This window comes from Phymastichus coffea, unplaced genomic scaffold, assembly GCF_024137745.1.
Source record: "Phymastichus coffea isolate CEN01 unplaced genomic scaffold, Cenicafe_Pcof_1.1 PCOF00039, whole genome shotgun sequence".
Taxonomy (NCBI): domain Eukaryota; kingdom Metazoa; phylum Arthropoda; class Insecta; order Hymenoptera; family Eulophidae; genus Phymastichus; species Phymastichus coffea.
The window spans coordinates 1,880,530-1,898,307 of NW_026706850.1; the positions used below are offsets into that span (position 1 = coordinate 1,880,530).

Below are 17,778 nucleotides of genomic sequence, written 5' to 3' on the forward strand. Positions count from 1 at the left end.
CTGATCCGTCTCGTCTGTCGCGCGCAGCCTCTTTCGTTCGAATGTATAAACTGTCAGACGTGACAGCGCGCTTCGAACAGCCAACAACGCATCGCACTCACACACGCGTTTCTTCGATCTCGACTCTCTACATCCTACGCCAGAGATTTTTATTAAATTGCTTAACCAGATTATACTACGACTTGGTTCTGTCGTCCAGAGACTAATTTTCGTTGTCGAATTCCGTTAACTCACACAGGCGACGCAGACCCAATCGCTGTTCATTAACTTGATACGACAAATATGATTCTCGACTACGCGCAGACAGCGTGCAGACAGCTCGCGCTTCGATGTTTCAATTTATTTTTGTTTGCTTTCGGGCTTGTTGACAGTACAATGTTAATTTTATAATGGATCTCGTGAGCTTTAGCGAATGGAACGTTCAGTTTCTTCGAAACAAATGCAAACTTGCGTTTTCATTTTTTCCAATCAGTATGATACAAATAATAATCATTCGACTCGTATTAAACGTAAAAGTTTATTGTCACTGTCATTCAGCATCTACGTACAGTAAAAAGATCTTTTCTTTTTTCTGGTGCACATAATTCATTTGCGTTGCCTCGAAAGCAACATTTGTTCAGTTTCAATGCACAAAGTCGCGTACGTAGTAAAATAAAGTGATTCGATTATCATCAAACTATAGTGCGAGTATACATTTTAATTTCATAAAATTAAGAAGTTCCACTTAAAATTGTTATAAATCCCTATTAATTAAAAATTGTATAAATTAAATATGCATTAAAAAATTACGAAACAGGCTCCGGGTGAATGATATTCCACTCGGTAAGTGCAGTAACCACGCGGTTAAGCTTCAAGCGCCATTCAGATAATTCTTCATGACTGTCGTACGATAGCAGATGCCTAGAATACAGCACGATGATCTTATATTAAACGAAAGTATCAATTGTCATCAAACTAATACACCATGGCAAAGTGTATAACAATACAAATATTTACTGGGAAATTTTCGAAAGCTTCATGAACGAACCTGTGAATCGGCGCTGTTGATCTTCCATCGATGATAAAAAGATCATTGTGTTTGGCCTTACTCCTTGTCTCAAGTAAAAGTGTCTTGGGTCTCGGACACAGCTTTCTGTCGATGAGACCGATACTGCTTGAGATGCAATCAACTAAATCGATGATATACATTGGTGGATTGTACTCTTGCTCGCGTGGGTAATTCCAAAACAAGAGAGTGTGACCTTCCAGTAAGCACCAACGTCTGCTCCAAGCCAAGTCGCCAGACTCCTCGCAATGCGTCACGAAACCACCGTGGAACATCGACAGTTCAAGCTTGCACGATAAATTGAGGTCTACGGTGCCGTGTAGCACGGAGTTCGATGATAGCTGTTCAAACGAAAAAATTATTATTAGTATCAGTTCCAATTCGACGTTTAAATACAAATTTTTAATAAATATTATAGTAATACTTGCCGAATTCAAAGGCCACGGCGATACGAGTTTCAGATCGTATAATGTTAAGTCAACAGCACCGCAAAATGTGAACGACGTTTCCTTAATACCGGTGAACTTGACTTTGTATTGCTTCGGCGAGAAAGATTTCCTTCTATGCGGCTTCGGCGTTTTTATCGTGTTACTACTGCTGAACGTGAAATTGCGCGTAATGTGGTACTTGTCGTCGTGGTTAAATAGCTGTAGTTGTTGTAGTTTCATGCTATAAACTTTGATCGACAGACGGAAATCTGGGGTCAAACCAGAAATAATGTGTTGGCCAGGGAAGTAAATTTGCGGACTGGAAATAGGACAGGCAATCGCGCGAGTTGCCCAAACTGTCATTCCATGAATAACCACTACCACGAACCATTCCACAACGTCACCGTTTTGTCGTTCGCGACGTAACATGTCTTCGCGCAATTGCAGGCGAATATCTTTTAGCGTCACCTCACCACGTTCGTTGTAACTGCATTCCTAAAAGAAAAACAAACAAGAGTTTTCACTTCATCGCTGAGATGAAAAATGACAAGAAACGAACAAAAATGTAAAATACAAACTTCGTTGTTGTTGTAGACTTGTTGGCTACTCAAACGATCGATTTCTCTCGAAATCGCTTTTCTCGTCAAGCTCGCCAGGAGTAAAAGACGCTCGTACTCCACGCGTTCAGGACTGTCAGTGAATTCTCGCATCGAGCTGCAAAGTTGTAAGGCCTTGCTCGCCTGGTAGATCAGCGTATCTTGAACAGCAACTTTTTCCTGGAGTTTCTCGATTATTTCTCTCAATTCAGGACTCCAATCTTCGGGTGCCGTTTTTTTTTGAGAAAGTGTAGATAACACATCAGAATTCGTATTTTGTTGAAAGAACGTAGATAAGTCTGATTTGGTGTCGTTGCGATCATATCTCCGAAATTTCTAAAAAAATATAGAATGTACCGAAATTCGATGAACTCAGTGGAAATAAAATAATTATCAATCACTTACATCACTTATCATTTGCGTCAAAGATCTGTACATAGACAAAGTCCTATTCAATGTTCCCGAGCGTTTCAACGGCTCGCTCTTTGGTGCAATCACTCTTCGTTTTTTCTTTTTATTGGAATAAACACCATCGTCGCTCAAAATTGTGCGGTTTAGATCTGCCGAATCGTGAGTCGAATATACCATCGTTGAATTATATTGCTCATTCCCAAGTGCTACTTCCAAAAAGCCCTCCATCTGTTCAACAGAATATCTCACACGAGTTTATTGTATTTGAATATGGTAACTTTTATGAGTTCATTTTGTTTTTTAGAAAAAACAGCCCGTTAAACAAACCTCAGATATCATACTGTCATCTACGTCAGGTGATGCATTAGCTTCCACCTGTCGAACTTGCTGTAGAAACCGAGCATTAGATTTTTCAGCGTTGGAGCTATCCGCTGTGTTGTGTCGAACTAAAGTGCTGGTATTCGTTTGTGGCAAATTGCTACTATCAGCATTGTTTGTTCTCACTCTCTTTGATTCAATGTTAGACTTGCGCCGTCTCAATTTCGGAGTGCGCAAGTTCTTGAACAGGAAGCTTGTATGGCGTTTGATGAATGAGGTATTTTTAGAAACACTTTGCTCTGGGTTTTGACTGTCATTTGCAACATCATATGTGAACGTTGCATTTTTTAAGCTTTTATTGCAATTGCCTGCTGAAAAATCAATATTCACAAATACAAATTTATAAATACTTCTCTATCAAATTATAGTCAGTAATTATGCAATCAGTAAATAAAAACGCTGTTAACAGCAATTGCATAATTAAAGAAGCATGAAAAATACTATGCTTTTTTTGCAAAATGAGTTCGTTTTATTAAAAAAAAAAATTAGTAAATTTCAAGCCTATACATTGTACCCTTATACTTTGATCAAAATCATTTTATAAGTAGCTTTTAGCATTGAGGTATTGCATCACGATACACTTTTTTACATTTCTAAAAGTTAAATAACATTACACAATGCTAACTTCTATTTTTCTATAGTACAACTTCTATTTTTTTCATTATTCGGATCAACTTTCAAATGCTTATAAAAATGGAATTGGTAAAAAGATCAGAATCACACACACGCACATATGCGCACGTGCGAACATGAACAGATGTGAATAAAAAATGAAACAGAAGAGATCTACACGATGTCAAAAAGTTAATAACGTTAATTAACAAAGTAGCAAAAGAAAAGCAGAATAATATTTACGAACTTGTAAGTTTGGAATTATCACGTTTGCAAGAATTATCCTTTTTATCGATGGTATCTTCGGATCTCTTCTTGCTGACAACTTTGTTTCCAAATGTGATATTCATTGGAGAAGACATTCCATCTGATAAATCATTAATATCTAATTTGTTCATCTCGCAATCGAGTTCTTTGAATAATTCGGAATTATCTGTCGGTGTGACGTCACTCTCCAACTCTTGGCTTTTCCGGTTGTTCTCGTTTTTACTTGTTTTCACATAAGTAAGTTCAGCTTCATCAGCTTGAACTATGGTGGAGGTAGAACTCTTACGATGATGAGGGATGATCGTTGGTTCGCAAATTTCAATTACTCGATGATTGAAGAAGTATCCATCTATCCCTTGAAGCTGCATTTTAACGTTGCATTGCTCGAGTTCCCTTTCGTGCTGTGCGTTTAGTGTAGTTTGCATAGCTAACTCTAAACGTAAACAAACATACGAAGCTTTTGATGTTGTATTACGACAAATTGTTGTATTAGTTGAATTTAATTTATATGCATATTTGTAATTGTCTGATTACGTAAATAAATTCAATAGCAAAAAATGTAGAAACATAAAATTATGATACATCGAAAAGAGGTAAACGATGTACGATTCAGCAATAAAATGTTTTTAAAAAGTGCAAAACCAAAGATTATATAATTAAATAAGAATTTGATGCTGATAAATAAAAGTGTGTAATTTTACCACTCGCTGTCAAAGGACCTAAGAGTTCTCCAACTGGATGTGTGGGCTCGTTTCTGGACGACGATCTCAGATTAGCGGAATCTGAGAAAGACTTGACGTCACTGTCAGTATTATCCTGGCTAAATTGATTAGAGAGGCGGCATTCCGTAGTAGCACTTCGATTCGTTGCTTTGGTATCATTAAGGTCCATCGACTCAAAGCTGCGCTTCCGAGAATACAGATCGACATTATCCTCGAGCCACGTGCTCACGTATGACTTTTCAAACTGGTCGTCTTCTGTACTGGCAAGAGTAGTTTTGTTTACCTGGGAAAATTCCTTCTTGAATGGATTACCGTCGTAATGTAGATTTGATGGAGCTGAAAATTTGATGGATTTTCTTGTTCGCTTCGATTGCATTCTGACGCGTGCAAAGTTTTATGTATTAACATTGTAATGCGAAACTATCACTATGATTCACTTACGATTAAACGGTTTTTTATTCAGCGCTTCCAATACGCTCATCCGTCTGCGAATAGTCTTAGAATAACCATCGGAATATAGATTTCGGTCTAATAAACGCTGTACCCAAATACAAAAGTAGATTCTCTTACAGAAATGTTGTTATGATTATACTGTTGAGATAGAGACATACCTGTACATACATGTTACCTTCCTCGAAAATATTGTCTGTTTTATCCATGACAAACACGTGTCGATTTGAATCATAAACGCACTGAGAGAACAAAAGTTTATTTAAGAAACTCGATAATTATTACATTCAATTGAAACGCTGCCCACACTGCATTTTGTTCAACTTGAAATCACTATTGAAATCACGGTCATGATGAAAATTTTTTTCAAGATTGAAAAATTTAGGCAGGGGTTAGTCACATAAAAAAGAGTCGAATGAACGAAAGATTTAAAAATCTGAAAATCGAATTAAAAATAGTGTAAGTACGGACGAAAGAACCACGAGGAGCCCTAACTCTCTTAATAGCCCAAAACCTACTGAACATACAAACCGTCGTTGTGTATATTACTGGCTATAAACCCCAGTCTTATCGTAAACCAGTACACAGGAACAAGTAGTTCTTCTGAGAATATTACAATATTAAGCTATGTATACATGTTATTCGTTATGATCCATAATTTAGTATGTAATTTGAAGATGTACTTTCTCTTCTTCAATGGAATACAAAGACTTGTGAAATAAAAGTATGGAATTATTTTTCGATTAGATCTATCAGATTTGAATTATTATTTTTCATCGATGTTAGTTTTATTTAATTTAATATTCAGCATCTTCTCTCAATGTACAATACATCGAATTCCTAAACCAATCGACTCTCCGATCTGCATTATAAAAAATGAAAATATTTTAATTAATATTTGAAGACATTAGTACTATTAAAACTTGTTAAAATCAAATACACATACAACGCATTTTTTACTGTAGAAACTGAGCTACTGCTTATCTCTGATACTATACATTGTAATTTACCTAACTTATGCAGAAACGTAGATTCTTGTCTCATGTGAGGTTTACGCCTGAGCGAAGCGAGGGTGGAAAGGCACGAGACGATAATCTCTTCCCTGAAGTTGTTAGGCATGGTATTTTTCAAAACAATTTGTGGAAAGTTTGAATTCTAGCGCAACTTGATTGCCGGGCAATTCTTGACTGTTTCAAACAGTTTAAAACATCAAATCACCAATTTTGTTCAAAGTTGGTAGACTTGTTACCTATACAGAGGTTAACATCTGTGCAGAGTTTTAGATCAAAATATTGATAAGGGGCCGACTTATCAACTGTTGAAAAAATATTGGACTTTTTTTTATTAATTCGATTTCTCGGAGACTAATAAAGATATGGACATGATTCGTTTTTTAAAAGACGCGGAAAGAGTTTCACTTTCAAATCGTAAATAGTAAAATACCAAATCATTTATTTATGCCATTGTTATAAACAATTTTTTCAAAAAATCGACGATATCTCAAAAACGATATTTTTTTTTTAATTTTTGCACCATCGTGTTCCTTGTCATTTTTCACATGAGAAACCTTTGAGAAAATCAAGTGACCGCTATTAGGATTAAGACAGCACTAAAATGAAACGAACCGCCCGGTAGCCGCTCGGCCGCTCGAACGTCCGCTACTCGTGCGGTTCCAACGTTACTTGCTGCAATTGCCTTTAATGAATAAATAATTTCATATTCCATCAATCTATATGTATTTATTTAAATAATATATAAATTAATTGATTAAATAAGTAATGTAAATGAACTATTTTTTTATACAATCTGATATAATATTGAAATTAAACATTTGCTCTCTGCGTTTGATCGAGCTTGAGACCGGCGCATATTTACGAAGCGGCCGGATTAAAAATGTTTTTTTATCGGACCTACACCATAATACTCTTAATAAGTTATTTTCAAGTAATTTGTTCTAACCTATTTTCTACCATATATTTTTGAATATACGTCATTCTCACGCCCGATCAAACGCACAGAGCAAATGTTTCATTGAATGTTGTTTCAGATATTACTTTATTTATATTACTTTATATTACGTTATATTAAGTAAATAAGTCATTAAATATAATTTAAATTTAATTATTTATTTGATTAATTTTATATTTATATATTATTTAAATAAATACATATAGACTGATAGAATATGAAATTATTTATTGGTTAAAGGCATTTGCCGCAAGCAACGTTGGAACCGCACGAGTAGCGGACGGCCGAGCGGCCGAGCGGCTAGCGGGCGGTTCGTTTCATTTTAGTGCTGTCTTAATCCTAATAGCGGGCACTTGATTTTCTCAACGGTTTCTTATGTAAAAAATGACAAGGAACACGATGGTGCCAAAAAAAAAATCGTTTTTTGAGATATCGTCGATTTTTTGACAAAATTGTTTGAAACAATGGCATAAATAAATGATTTGGTATTTTACTATTTACATTTTAAAAGTGAAACTCTTACCGCGTCTTTTAAAAAAAGAATCATGTCCATATCTTTATTAGTCTCCGAGAAATCGAATTAATAAAAAAAAAGTCCAATATTTTTTCAACAGTTGATAAGTCGGCCCCTTATCAATATTTTGATCTAAAACTCTGCACAGATGTTGACCTCTGTATAGGTAACAAGTCTACCAACTTTGAACAAAATTGGTGATTTGATGTTTTAAACTGTTTGAAACAGCCAAGAATTGCCCTGCCGAAGGTGCGGAAAAATTGTACTTTCTGCACGACGTGTTGAGAAACATCGAGTTGTACCTCATAGCAATTAAGATACTACTCATTGAGATTATCTTGTCATCGCCAGACTTCAATGTCATTTACGTAGTCATCAGAGATTTTAGAATAGTGATAAACGATAAAGGTCACGTTCAAGTCTCAAGAAGATGTAATAGCTATAGCCTATCATTTTACCGATGGTAGCTTTAGATAATTTATGCGAGGCCTGCAATGGCTTGGTCGGTAAGGTGACGAACTCGCACCTGGTCGGCCCGGGTTCGATTCCCAGTCCCTGCTGATTGATACAAGCACCGCTGAAAAAAGTTTCATGTGCTTCGTTCTCAAACGCAAAATATTATATTATCATCTCATTATAAATGTAATTACACATTGAAAATCACACACACTAACGACATCAATATTTTTAAATTATATGCAGAAATTGCATAAATTCAAATTCAAAAGCGATATGAGTACTTCTTATGCCCAATGTATTACATCACTTAAAATATAATTATGATTATTCTTCTGACTTATCTGGGATTCACATTGTAGTATTTGCTAAGATTTGAGTGCGATTTACCGAATGAAGTAATTCCCCGGTATAAGGAAAAACCACGCGTAATTAATCAAGATTAATTTCAAACATATTAGTATATATATATATATATATATATACATTAGGTGATAAGATTCACAAGGCTTTTTATGATTCACGTTAATTCATGATATCAACTTGTATATAAAACAGCAACGAATCTGAGACGATCATTAACTGCATTAGCATTTGTTCTGCAAGTATTTCCTAAATAAAGTAAGTATATTTGCATAAATTACACATTTTTATAGATGGATAAAATTTTATTGCATGTCAATATACTTGTATTTAATTTAAAGCAATTTTGTAACCTGTTTCTTTATTTAGTCAGTTTAGAGTCAAGTTCATTTGATGTAATCTTATACTGTGTGACTTATTTTGACAGTACCTATAACCAAAGATTATTTCAAATAGATAAAAATTAAATTTTTAGTCCATTGCTTCAAACAAAATTGATAATTATTCATTAATAATAATTAATTAACAATCTAAATTTTCTTTAATACAAATTATTATTTTGATCAATTTTAACTGAATTAAATTTTTGGAATATTTTACAGAAAAATTAATAATGAAGATTTTCGCATCTCTTCTACTTTTGGCTGTGTTGGCCATGATAGCAGTCGACGCTTATGTACCACCAGTACAAAAGCCACATCCAAATGCGCCAAAGTTCCCAACCTTCCCAGGTCAAGGACCATTTAATCCTCATGCTCGTCCAATTGTACATATTTTTAAACATTATCTATTAATTTCAACAAGAATCAGTCATAAAAATTAATAATATTATTCTTTTCAGCGATTCCGTCGTTCACCCCAAAATAATGGCCAAATTTCCGTGAACGGCAAGAAAGAAGGTGGACAAACTTCTTGGAACGTGGAAGGTCAGAAAAAAGTTTGGGGAAATGACCACGGTAGCATCCATATCAGTGGTGGAGCCAACAAACAGCCTGGTGGCAAACCCCAAGGACAAATTGGTATTGGTGGTGAATTCCATTGGGGTTAAATTTGATCAATCAGTACTTAACAATAAAAGTATTGTAAATTTTGTAAACTGTAAATAAATATAGATAATAACAACATTTCCTACGTAAATTGAAATAATAGTAAATTATTATCATTTCATTTTTCAATTATAATTAAAATTTTACGTATCAAAACGTAGCCCCGTGTACCGCTTCGTAGGAATCCATCATTTACAATGGGTACTTTATTTGAAATATAATGTTAAATATAAAAACTCTATTTCTGAAATATGTAATCGTTTAATCGAATAAAAATGTATATATTTTTATCAGTAATCTGCTGTTATCCATAATTCCCTACCAAAGTTCATATGAATGGAATGAAATTTCATGTCTACTTATTCCTTGGTATTAGACAGATATCAGAAATCTAATATCTTCTATTATAGTGAATTTTCAATTTTATTAGATGAAAAATACAGCGGAATATTATAAATTGAGCATCAATAAGATTTGCAGAAAAACTTCAAATTACCTAAATGGAATCCAAATAGCACCGCCGTATGTTATGAATATTTATTTGGATATTGGAATATGGGGGATTAATACAGAAATGTTATGCAATTTCGACTATTTTGCGACTATTTTCGACTTTTTTTCAAGATTTATTTTAGCAAATTCCTTTTGTCGACAATATAAAATCGTTTCTATTGAAATATTTCTTATTGGCTACTATTTTATATACATTTTCCATCTATTTTCTTCACCTCAGTAGTATTACTATACTATTATACTCTATGTCTTCATTTTCCTTGAAGTTTGCGAATCTTCGTGCTTCAGCGAACGTTCGTTAATAAAGTAAGTTTATAGAAACAATATTGTCACTTTTTGTGTCAATTATGTTATATATCAGTACAAGTTGATACGACACATGTTCTACTGCATGATTTGTACGGGCATATTAATATTGTGACAAATTGTTTTACGTATTTTATTTCCTATTTTATAATAGCTTTATTACCTTTTTACTAATTAGCTTTAGTTATTAGGGAAGCACTTTCAATCTTATTTTTACTATATAATTTTTTATTTCTGCAGTATTAAAGGGATTCTGAAATAGTTAAAATACTTTTTTCCAACAAAGAAGCAAAAGCAAAAGGAGAATTATAAATCATGCCATGATGAATATATAATTTTTTTTTAATCTGCTCTTTATTAAGTATCCACGTCACATTACTTTATTATAAAGTTGGCGTATATTTTACATCGAAATGAAATAGTTATAAAAATAAAAATATACTGAAATTGAATTTTAAATATAATAAGTTCAACTTTTTATATTTTCATATATTTATACAGGAAAATTTATACTCATGAGTATATTATAACACTAGCGTTCAATTATTTTACAAGTCCTACGTTTATTAATAATTTATTTACATTGCTTAAGATATTGTTGTGCTATTTTGTTTCAAATGATATTTAATTAGAACGTAAACTTTTATGAGCGTTGTAAACTATTAACATTTAAAATAGATTTAACGTAATTAGTAATTATCATAATTCTTCAATTATCTGTGACATTTGTATTTCCTCGTATATTAATTTTTGCACATTGTTTACGCAATTAATTTTATTGAGAACGAAATGAAATCCCCGAAATAAGGAAAGTTCGCAGATAATAATGAAGTAGGTAATACATTATGCCTACACTTAATGATAACATCTTTAACACAATTGATGGATGATATTAATTTATGAGAGCAACTTCTATATAAAGAAACAAAGTATCTCAGACGATCATTATTTCAATCGAAATAACCGACACGAGTATTTCCAATACAAAGTAAGTAATTGCCAACATTATATATCACAGCTGTCATTTATAAAAAACCCCGCACAAAACCAATGGAAAAATACTTTCGGTTAATTTAAATCTTACACTGACAAATCGATAGTTCGTAACATACTGATCAAATGTCTCCATGGGTACCATATCCGGAAACTCGTTTTTTAGGGACAAATCAAGGGTGTTAGCTCCAAAAATACATAGTATACGTCTTAGCCATTTTAAGACGACAATGATATGCTTTTATTGAATGCATGTACATTGATTTATATTTTGTGGACATTTGAAAGTCGATGCACATATAAATACTCACAACTTCTTTCTCTGATCCGTATATCTCTTTGTTTTACGCGAAAGTGATAGTGTACGGTGACCCATTCTCAGCCGAATCCAGGATCATCGGCGTGGACGTGATGGGCGTCTGATCCCTGTGTGTGTGTGTGTGTGCGTGCGTGTGCGTGTGGGTGTACGTATGCGGGTTTTTTTTTTTTTTTTTTTTTTTTTTTATTATTAAAGAGAGTTGGAGAATGCTTTATGCACGTAACGGCCTTCCGGCTCGTCCTGTGTGGGAATCCCTAAGCATGGTATACCAACTAAACTCCCATCTCTCTATGTCCTGCCTGTATCCCCCGCGGGAACCGCCGCTAGGCATTACTTCGCGGGGGGGCTTCTGCTATATTAGCCTTGTCTTCTTCATTACCATTCGGCTGTGTCGTTTTCTTCGATCTTCATCGTCTTCGGCTATGTTAGCCTCGTCTTCTTCTTACGGCATCGATTTACACGTCTTCTTCCAACGGCATCGTCCGGTCGTCTTCTTCTATCGGCATCGTCCGGTCATCCTCTGGACAGACTCCACCTCGACACCTACGTTCCTCTGCATCGGGTGAGGGAGTCTGGGCTCAACCCAATGTCCTTTACTCTCCCGCAAAGGCAGGGGAGCCCTTAGGATAGGCTGGCGCCTTGTTATCCTATGGATGTAGGTGACCCCAGATCCTACGTTCCTCTGCATCGGATGGGGTGACCGCGCTCTACCAACTACTCTGTGGTAGTTTAGGAGCGCTTATTAGTCCCATAGTCTGGCACCTCGCTCTATCTATGCATGATAGACCTGTCGCGTCTTCTCTCTTCCTCCTTTCTTACTTCGGTCAGCCGGTTTACCACTGACGTGGCAAAGGTCACTACCGTTTCCCATCCCTCTAGCGAGCCGAGCAGGCAAGCTCCGAGTCCTTCGGAACTCATTGGATCATTCCACTCCGTGCGGAAATGCATCCGTTCTTCAGCGAAGCGGGGACACACAAATAGGACATGTTCTACGTCCTCGTCAGTGCCTGGACAGGCTGGGCATTCGGCACCTGCATAGACACCGATGCGTTGAAGATAACTGCGGAAGCAGCCATGACCGGTGAGCACCTGTGTCAGTTGAAAGGTGAGGTGTCCGTGGCGCCTGCCTGTCCACTTGTCAATGTTCGGGATGATGCGATGAGTCCAGCGACCTTTCACTGCGTTGTCCCATTTTCTCTGCCATTCTCGCATTAAATTTTGCGTCCACCGTTTGCTGTGGACATGTCTATCAGCATTGTTCTCTTCGTTACGACCTCCTTCACGGTATATTTCTGCTCTGTCGCATGCTAGTAGGTCGATAGGCGCTATTCCAGCGATTACCGAAACTGCAATGTCCGATACAGTTCGGTATGCACGGGCAACTCGCAGCGCTGCTGCTCTGCAGACTCTTCGACACGTCCCTCCGTAGCTTGCATTATTTCTTAGCGCATCTGCCCATATAGGAGCTCCGTAGAGAATTACCGAGCTTACGACCGACGATAGGAGGGTTCTGCGTGGTTGCTTTGGCCCCCCGACGTTTGGCATGATACCTGCCAACGCCCTAGCAACGTTAGTGGCTTTGACATCTGTTTTCGAGAGGTGTTCCTTAAACAATAGCCGCGCATCTAGTATAACTCCCAGGTACCTCACCGTGTCAGTCGACTGTACTCGCTTATTTTCCACCGTGAATGTGGCATACTTCCGAGCTTTCGTGCGGGAGATGAGCACCGCTTCCGTCTTTTCCGCAGCGAGACTGAGCCCATGATCTTTTAGCCATCGGGCCACCACCTCGATGGAGGCGTTTCCTATATATTCTATTTCCTCAACGCTCTTTGCCGTGACCACTAGTGCTACATCATCGGCAAAAGCTATTATCTCTGTTCCCCTTGGGAACTGCTGTCTTATTAGACCGTCATATAGGACGTTCCATAGCAAGGGGTCAAGCACCGATCCCTGCGGCACTCCTCCCGTGATGTTGTATGAGTGTGTGCCATCGTCGGTGTTATAGTGCAGGATTCGGTTGCTTAAGTAGCTCGATAGGGCTCTACGCAAATACAGCGGCACCCTCAGTCCTTCCATGGCTGTCATAATGATGTCCCATCTTGCCGAGTTGAACGCATTTCGGATGTCTAATGCCATCACAGCGCACATGCGTCTTGCGCTCCGTCCTCCGCTAATGGCATCTTTGGCCAGGTTTACGAGGTGTGTTCAAAAAATAACGAGAATTTTCGTTTTATGAAAAAAATATTTATTTATTCATCTACATTAATGTTGTCGCCTTCAAAGTAGTTCCCTTCGGATACAATACACTTATGCCAACGCTTTTTCCAATCCTCGAAACACTTTTGAAACTCGATCTTTGTAATAGCTTTTAGCTCTTTCAGCGATTCGCTTTTAATGTCATCTATGCTTGTAAAACGACGGCCTTTTAATGTTCTCTTTATTTTTGGAAATAGAAAAAAGTCACATGGAGCCATATCTGGCGAATATGGAGGCTGAGGCATCGTTACAGTTTCGTTTTTGGCCAAAAATTCACGAACAAGCAATGAAGTGTGAGCAGGCGCATTATCGTGGTGCAAAAGCCATGAATTGTTTTGCCACAAATCCGGGCGTTTTTTTCGGATTGCTTCAAGCAAACGATGTTGAACTTGTACTGACTTGTACTAGTACTGCTTATTGATTGTTTGACCTTGTGGCAAGAATTCATAATGCACTATGCCATTAAAATCGAAGAACACAGTGAGCATAACCTTCACATTCGACCGCACTTGTCGAGCCTTTTTCGGTCTTGGCGATCCAGAATGCCTCCACTGGGACTATTGAGCCTTAGTTTCGACATCATATCCGTAAACCCATGTTTCGTCACCTGTTATAACACGTTTTAGTAGTTCTGCATCGTTATTGACTTCATTTAGCGACTCCTGAGCAACTTCCATTCGCCGCTGTTTTTGTTCGAATTTCAACAATTTTGGAACGAATTTTGCTGCCACACGTTTCATACCCAAAACATTCGAAAAAATTTGATGGCATGAGCCAACTGATATGCCAACATCATCAGCGACTTCTCTGATTGTGATTCGGCGATCGTTCATAACCATTTCTTTCACTTTTTTCACGTTTTCATCGGTTGTTGATGTCCTTGGGCGTCCGGGTCGTTCGTCATCTTCAACGTTTTCGTGGCCATCTTAGAAACGCTTATACCACTCATAAATCCTTGCTTTACTCATAGCAGACTCACTATATGCCTTTGTTAACATTTGACAAACTTTACTACACTTTATTTCATTTTTTACGCAAAATTTAATACAAATTCTTTGATCCATTTTTTTTCACAAACGAAAATCGCCGAGCTCGAAAAACACGTCTAACGTTAGCGGCTGCCACTTAAAAAGTAAGCAATGAATATTGCTGAAAATTTTATCGTACTTCAGGGGCATGTGTACCAACATAATAAAAAAAAATTTTATACAAGCGGACTCTCCAAACCCGCGAAATTTAAAAATTCTCGTTACTTTTTGAACACACCTCGTACAACTCGACCAATAGCGCCTAAGGTTGAACGGCCTTTTCTGAAGCTGAACTGGTTTCCAGACAGGTCCCCCGCTTCGGCTATAACTGCCTCCAATCTGGCATGGATTACTCTTTCCAGCAGTTTTCCTATAATGTCCAACATGCACAGTGGTCTGTAGGACGAAGGCTGCTCGGGAGGCTTATTTCCCTTGGATAGCAGGACCAGTCTTTGCAGCTTCCACGAGTTTGGGAAATGTCCTTCTCGCAGGCACGCACTAAATGTATCGCGAATTATTTCCGGGGCATTCAGTGCTGCCGTCTTGATCGCAATTCCCGGTATCCCATCCGGCCCTGGCGCTTTCCGGGTTCGAATTTTCTTCACGGCTACTATCAGTTCTGCTTGGGTTGGGTTGGGTTACTTCTGTAAACTCGGTTTCATCGTCTCTTTCCATTAGGCCTGTTTGTTCTGGTCTCTCCCGATGTCTTGGGAACAGATGTCGCACTACTCTGTCGAGGAATAATGGGCAAGATGGTGGTGCGCCACTCCTGGGCTTGATCTTGCGCATGACCGTTTTATACGGCCGGCCCCAGGGGTCCTTATCTACTTCCTCGCAGAAGTCTCGCCAGCACTGTCTCTTAGCTGCTTTGATGGTGACCTTGAGCAGTGATCGCAGCTCCTCATATTTTTCGGTCAGAGCCTGGAAGTTGGGCTTGTTCCGTGCTCTTTGATGGCGCCTTCTGGCTGTGAGACATTTATGTCTCAGGCTTGCGATGTCCTCGTTCCACCAATATACCGGTAGTCGACCTCTTGCGTTATTTTTTGCTGCCATGGATGCATCACATGCAGTTTTCAGAGCACGTGTGAGACCCTGCGCCTTTTCCTCCGCGGTTCCGGACACTGATGTTCCTTCGAGGGAGTAGAGAAATGACTCTCTGTCGAAGGTATTTGGTGCCCATCTCCTCTTGTTTTCCGTTGTCCTGATGGATACCGCTGGTTTGGTCAACTGGAGCCGGTACGTTATGGCTTGATGGTCACTGCCCGTGTACCGATCGCTGACTCTCCAGTTGAGCTCCTCCGTCAATAGTTTGGCATCTATGAAGGTAACATCCACTATGGACGATTTCCCCGCCTTGGAATATGTCGGGATCGTTCCTCTATTGGCTACCTCGAGCTCCAATACTCCAAACGCCTCTAGAAGTGCATGCCCGCGAGCATTTGTTTTCGCGCTGCCCCAGTTTACGGCCCATGCATTAAAATCGCCTGCGATGACTACCGGTAGGCGTGATGTCATTGCGCTGGTAACAATGTCATCCAAGGATTTCTTAAACTCGCTTATCTCTTCGCTAGGTGGGAGATAGCAACTATATATACGCATGCCAGCCACTTCTATCCACGTAAAGTTTGAGGTTGGATCGATCATTCTTGCCGATACGTGTAGGTGTCCGCATACCCAGACAGCCGCCCTACCAGTCGCATCTTTCACCCAGTTCGGCTCATCGAGATCACGGTACTTTTCGCTAACTATGACGATGTCGGCCCTTTCCTCCCTTACCAACTGGTGCAGCAGGTCTTGAGCCGCTGCACAGTGGTTGAGGTTGATTTGGAGTACTTTAGTCACTTTTAGCGTGAGGTCTCTCCGTCTTTGCTTCCGTGCAGTCCGCTGCCTTATGCCCCTCCTTTCTGCACCTGAAACACTGCTTGGAGCGGTCTTCATCGCTTTTGCAGTCCTTTGCGATGTGACCATTCTCCAGGCACCGGTAGCATCTTTGTGTCGGTGTGAAAGGCTGAACTCTACAATTCACCCATCCTATTCTCAGCTTCCCGTTTTCAAGTAGCTTTCTGGCCGCTGCTACCGGGAGCTGGATATGTGCCGCTTGTGTGCCGTTGTACAGTCCTCTGATTTTTATGCTGCTACTCGCAGCTGCCTCTGGTCCGATAACTGCAGCTACAGCTTCTATCACTTCCTCAGGTGTGGTTGTCTCATCCATGTCTTTGATCCTGAGGGTTTCCTTATCGGTCATCAGGTGGACTTCTGCAGACTTCTGTAGGATAGCCAGAACTGTCTCTTCGATATTTGGAGACGCCGTCCCTGGTTTCCCCAGTTCAAGGAGTAACTCTCCTGCTCTGGTGCGCCGTATTCGCGTAACTCGTTCTCCTATCTCCTTCATGTTTGGTGCTGCCTTGACCTTTCTCAGAATGTCGGCATACGACGTCCCGTCCAGTGCCTTGATCTTAATGGCTTCTGGGCGAGGTTTTCTTCGACTGGTCTTTCGGTGTTCTGACTCCGTGATTTTTCCTCTTCTTCTATCGTCATTATGCTGTTCCGTAGTCTTCTTCTTTTTTGTGGCTCTTCTTTTGGCTTCTGTCCACTCTTCTGTTCCGGGTTTCGACGCCCGTATTTCTTGCTCGGTTGTTTCTGCTTCGTCGGCCGGTGTCTTCTTCCCTTTCCTCGGTTTTTTGACCACTGGCGACTCTATTGGCGAATTTGGGTCCCGCTTTTTTCGCTTTTTCTCTGGTTTGGGGGACGTTTGCGTCTCTTCATCTTTTGCCGTTTTGTTGGCATTTTCCTTCGTACCACCTGCAGACCGTAGCTTTGCGTACTCATCAATAGTACTGTTTGCCCTTCTGGCCATGGTCTTTAATTCAGCGTGGAGGTTCTTTTTCTCCAGTATGAACTGCACCAGCTGTTTGACCTTCTTTTCTAAGCTCTTGAAGCATTTATCAGCTTCAAGTGCTTGCTCCTCCATATCTTCTCTCTCATTTGGTTTAGTTATATTGCTCATTTTGTTCCCACGAGTACCTAGGGAACTATCGGTCCGCTCCGGCAGAGCCCCGGTTGCCGGAGTAAGGTTAATTACGAGGGAGTTTCGCCAGGTGCTC

The 17,778-nt window shown here is 38.9% G+C and overlaps 2 protein-coding genes across 3 annotated transcripts; one reads left to right on the forward strand and one right to left on the reverse strand.

Annotated features, from left to right (window-relative positions):
- Nucleotides 1-408: 408 nt before the first annotated feature.
- LOC131663923 (anillin-like) lies at nt 409-5,408 on the reverse strand. 2 transcript variants are annotated; one of them, XM_058934705.1, is made up of 10 exons: nt 5,071-5,408; nt 4,901-4,997; nt 4,439-4,795; nt 3,718-4,170; nt 2,808-3,166; nt 2,475-2,708; nt 2,052-2,405; nt 1,474-1,968; nt 1,028-1,386; nt 409-900 (listed from the first exon to the last, which is right to left on the reverse strand). In XM_058934705.1, exons 1-10 carry the CDS (start codon nt 5,116-5,118, stop codon nt 786-788), a joined length of 2,871 nt encoding a protein of 956 aa, XP_058790688.1. In that variant the 5' UTR covers nt 5,119-5,408; the 3' UTR covers nt 409-785. The 2 variants fall into 2 exon arrangements, with proteins under 2 accessions (XP_058790688.1, XP_058790687.1); XM_058934704.1 differs by having other exon boundaries at nt 2,808-3,169.
- Nucleotides 5,409-8,408: 3,000 nt separating this feature from the next.
- Nucleotides 8,409-9,510, forward strand: LOC131663972 (uncharacterized). The gene is made up of 3 exons (XM_058934786.1): nt 8,409-8,468; nt 8,813-8,976; nt 9,052-9,510. The coding sequence occupies exons 2-3, from the start codon at nt 8,824-8,826 to the stop codon at nt 9,256-9,258; spliced, it is 360 nt and encodes a 119-aa protein (XP_058790769.1). The 5' UTR covers nt 8,409-8,468; nt 8,813-8,823; the 3' UTR covers nt 9,259-9,510.
- Nucleotides 9,511-17,778: the final 8,268 nt, after the last annotated feature.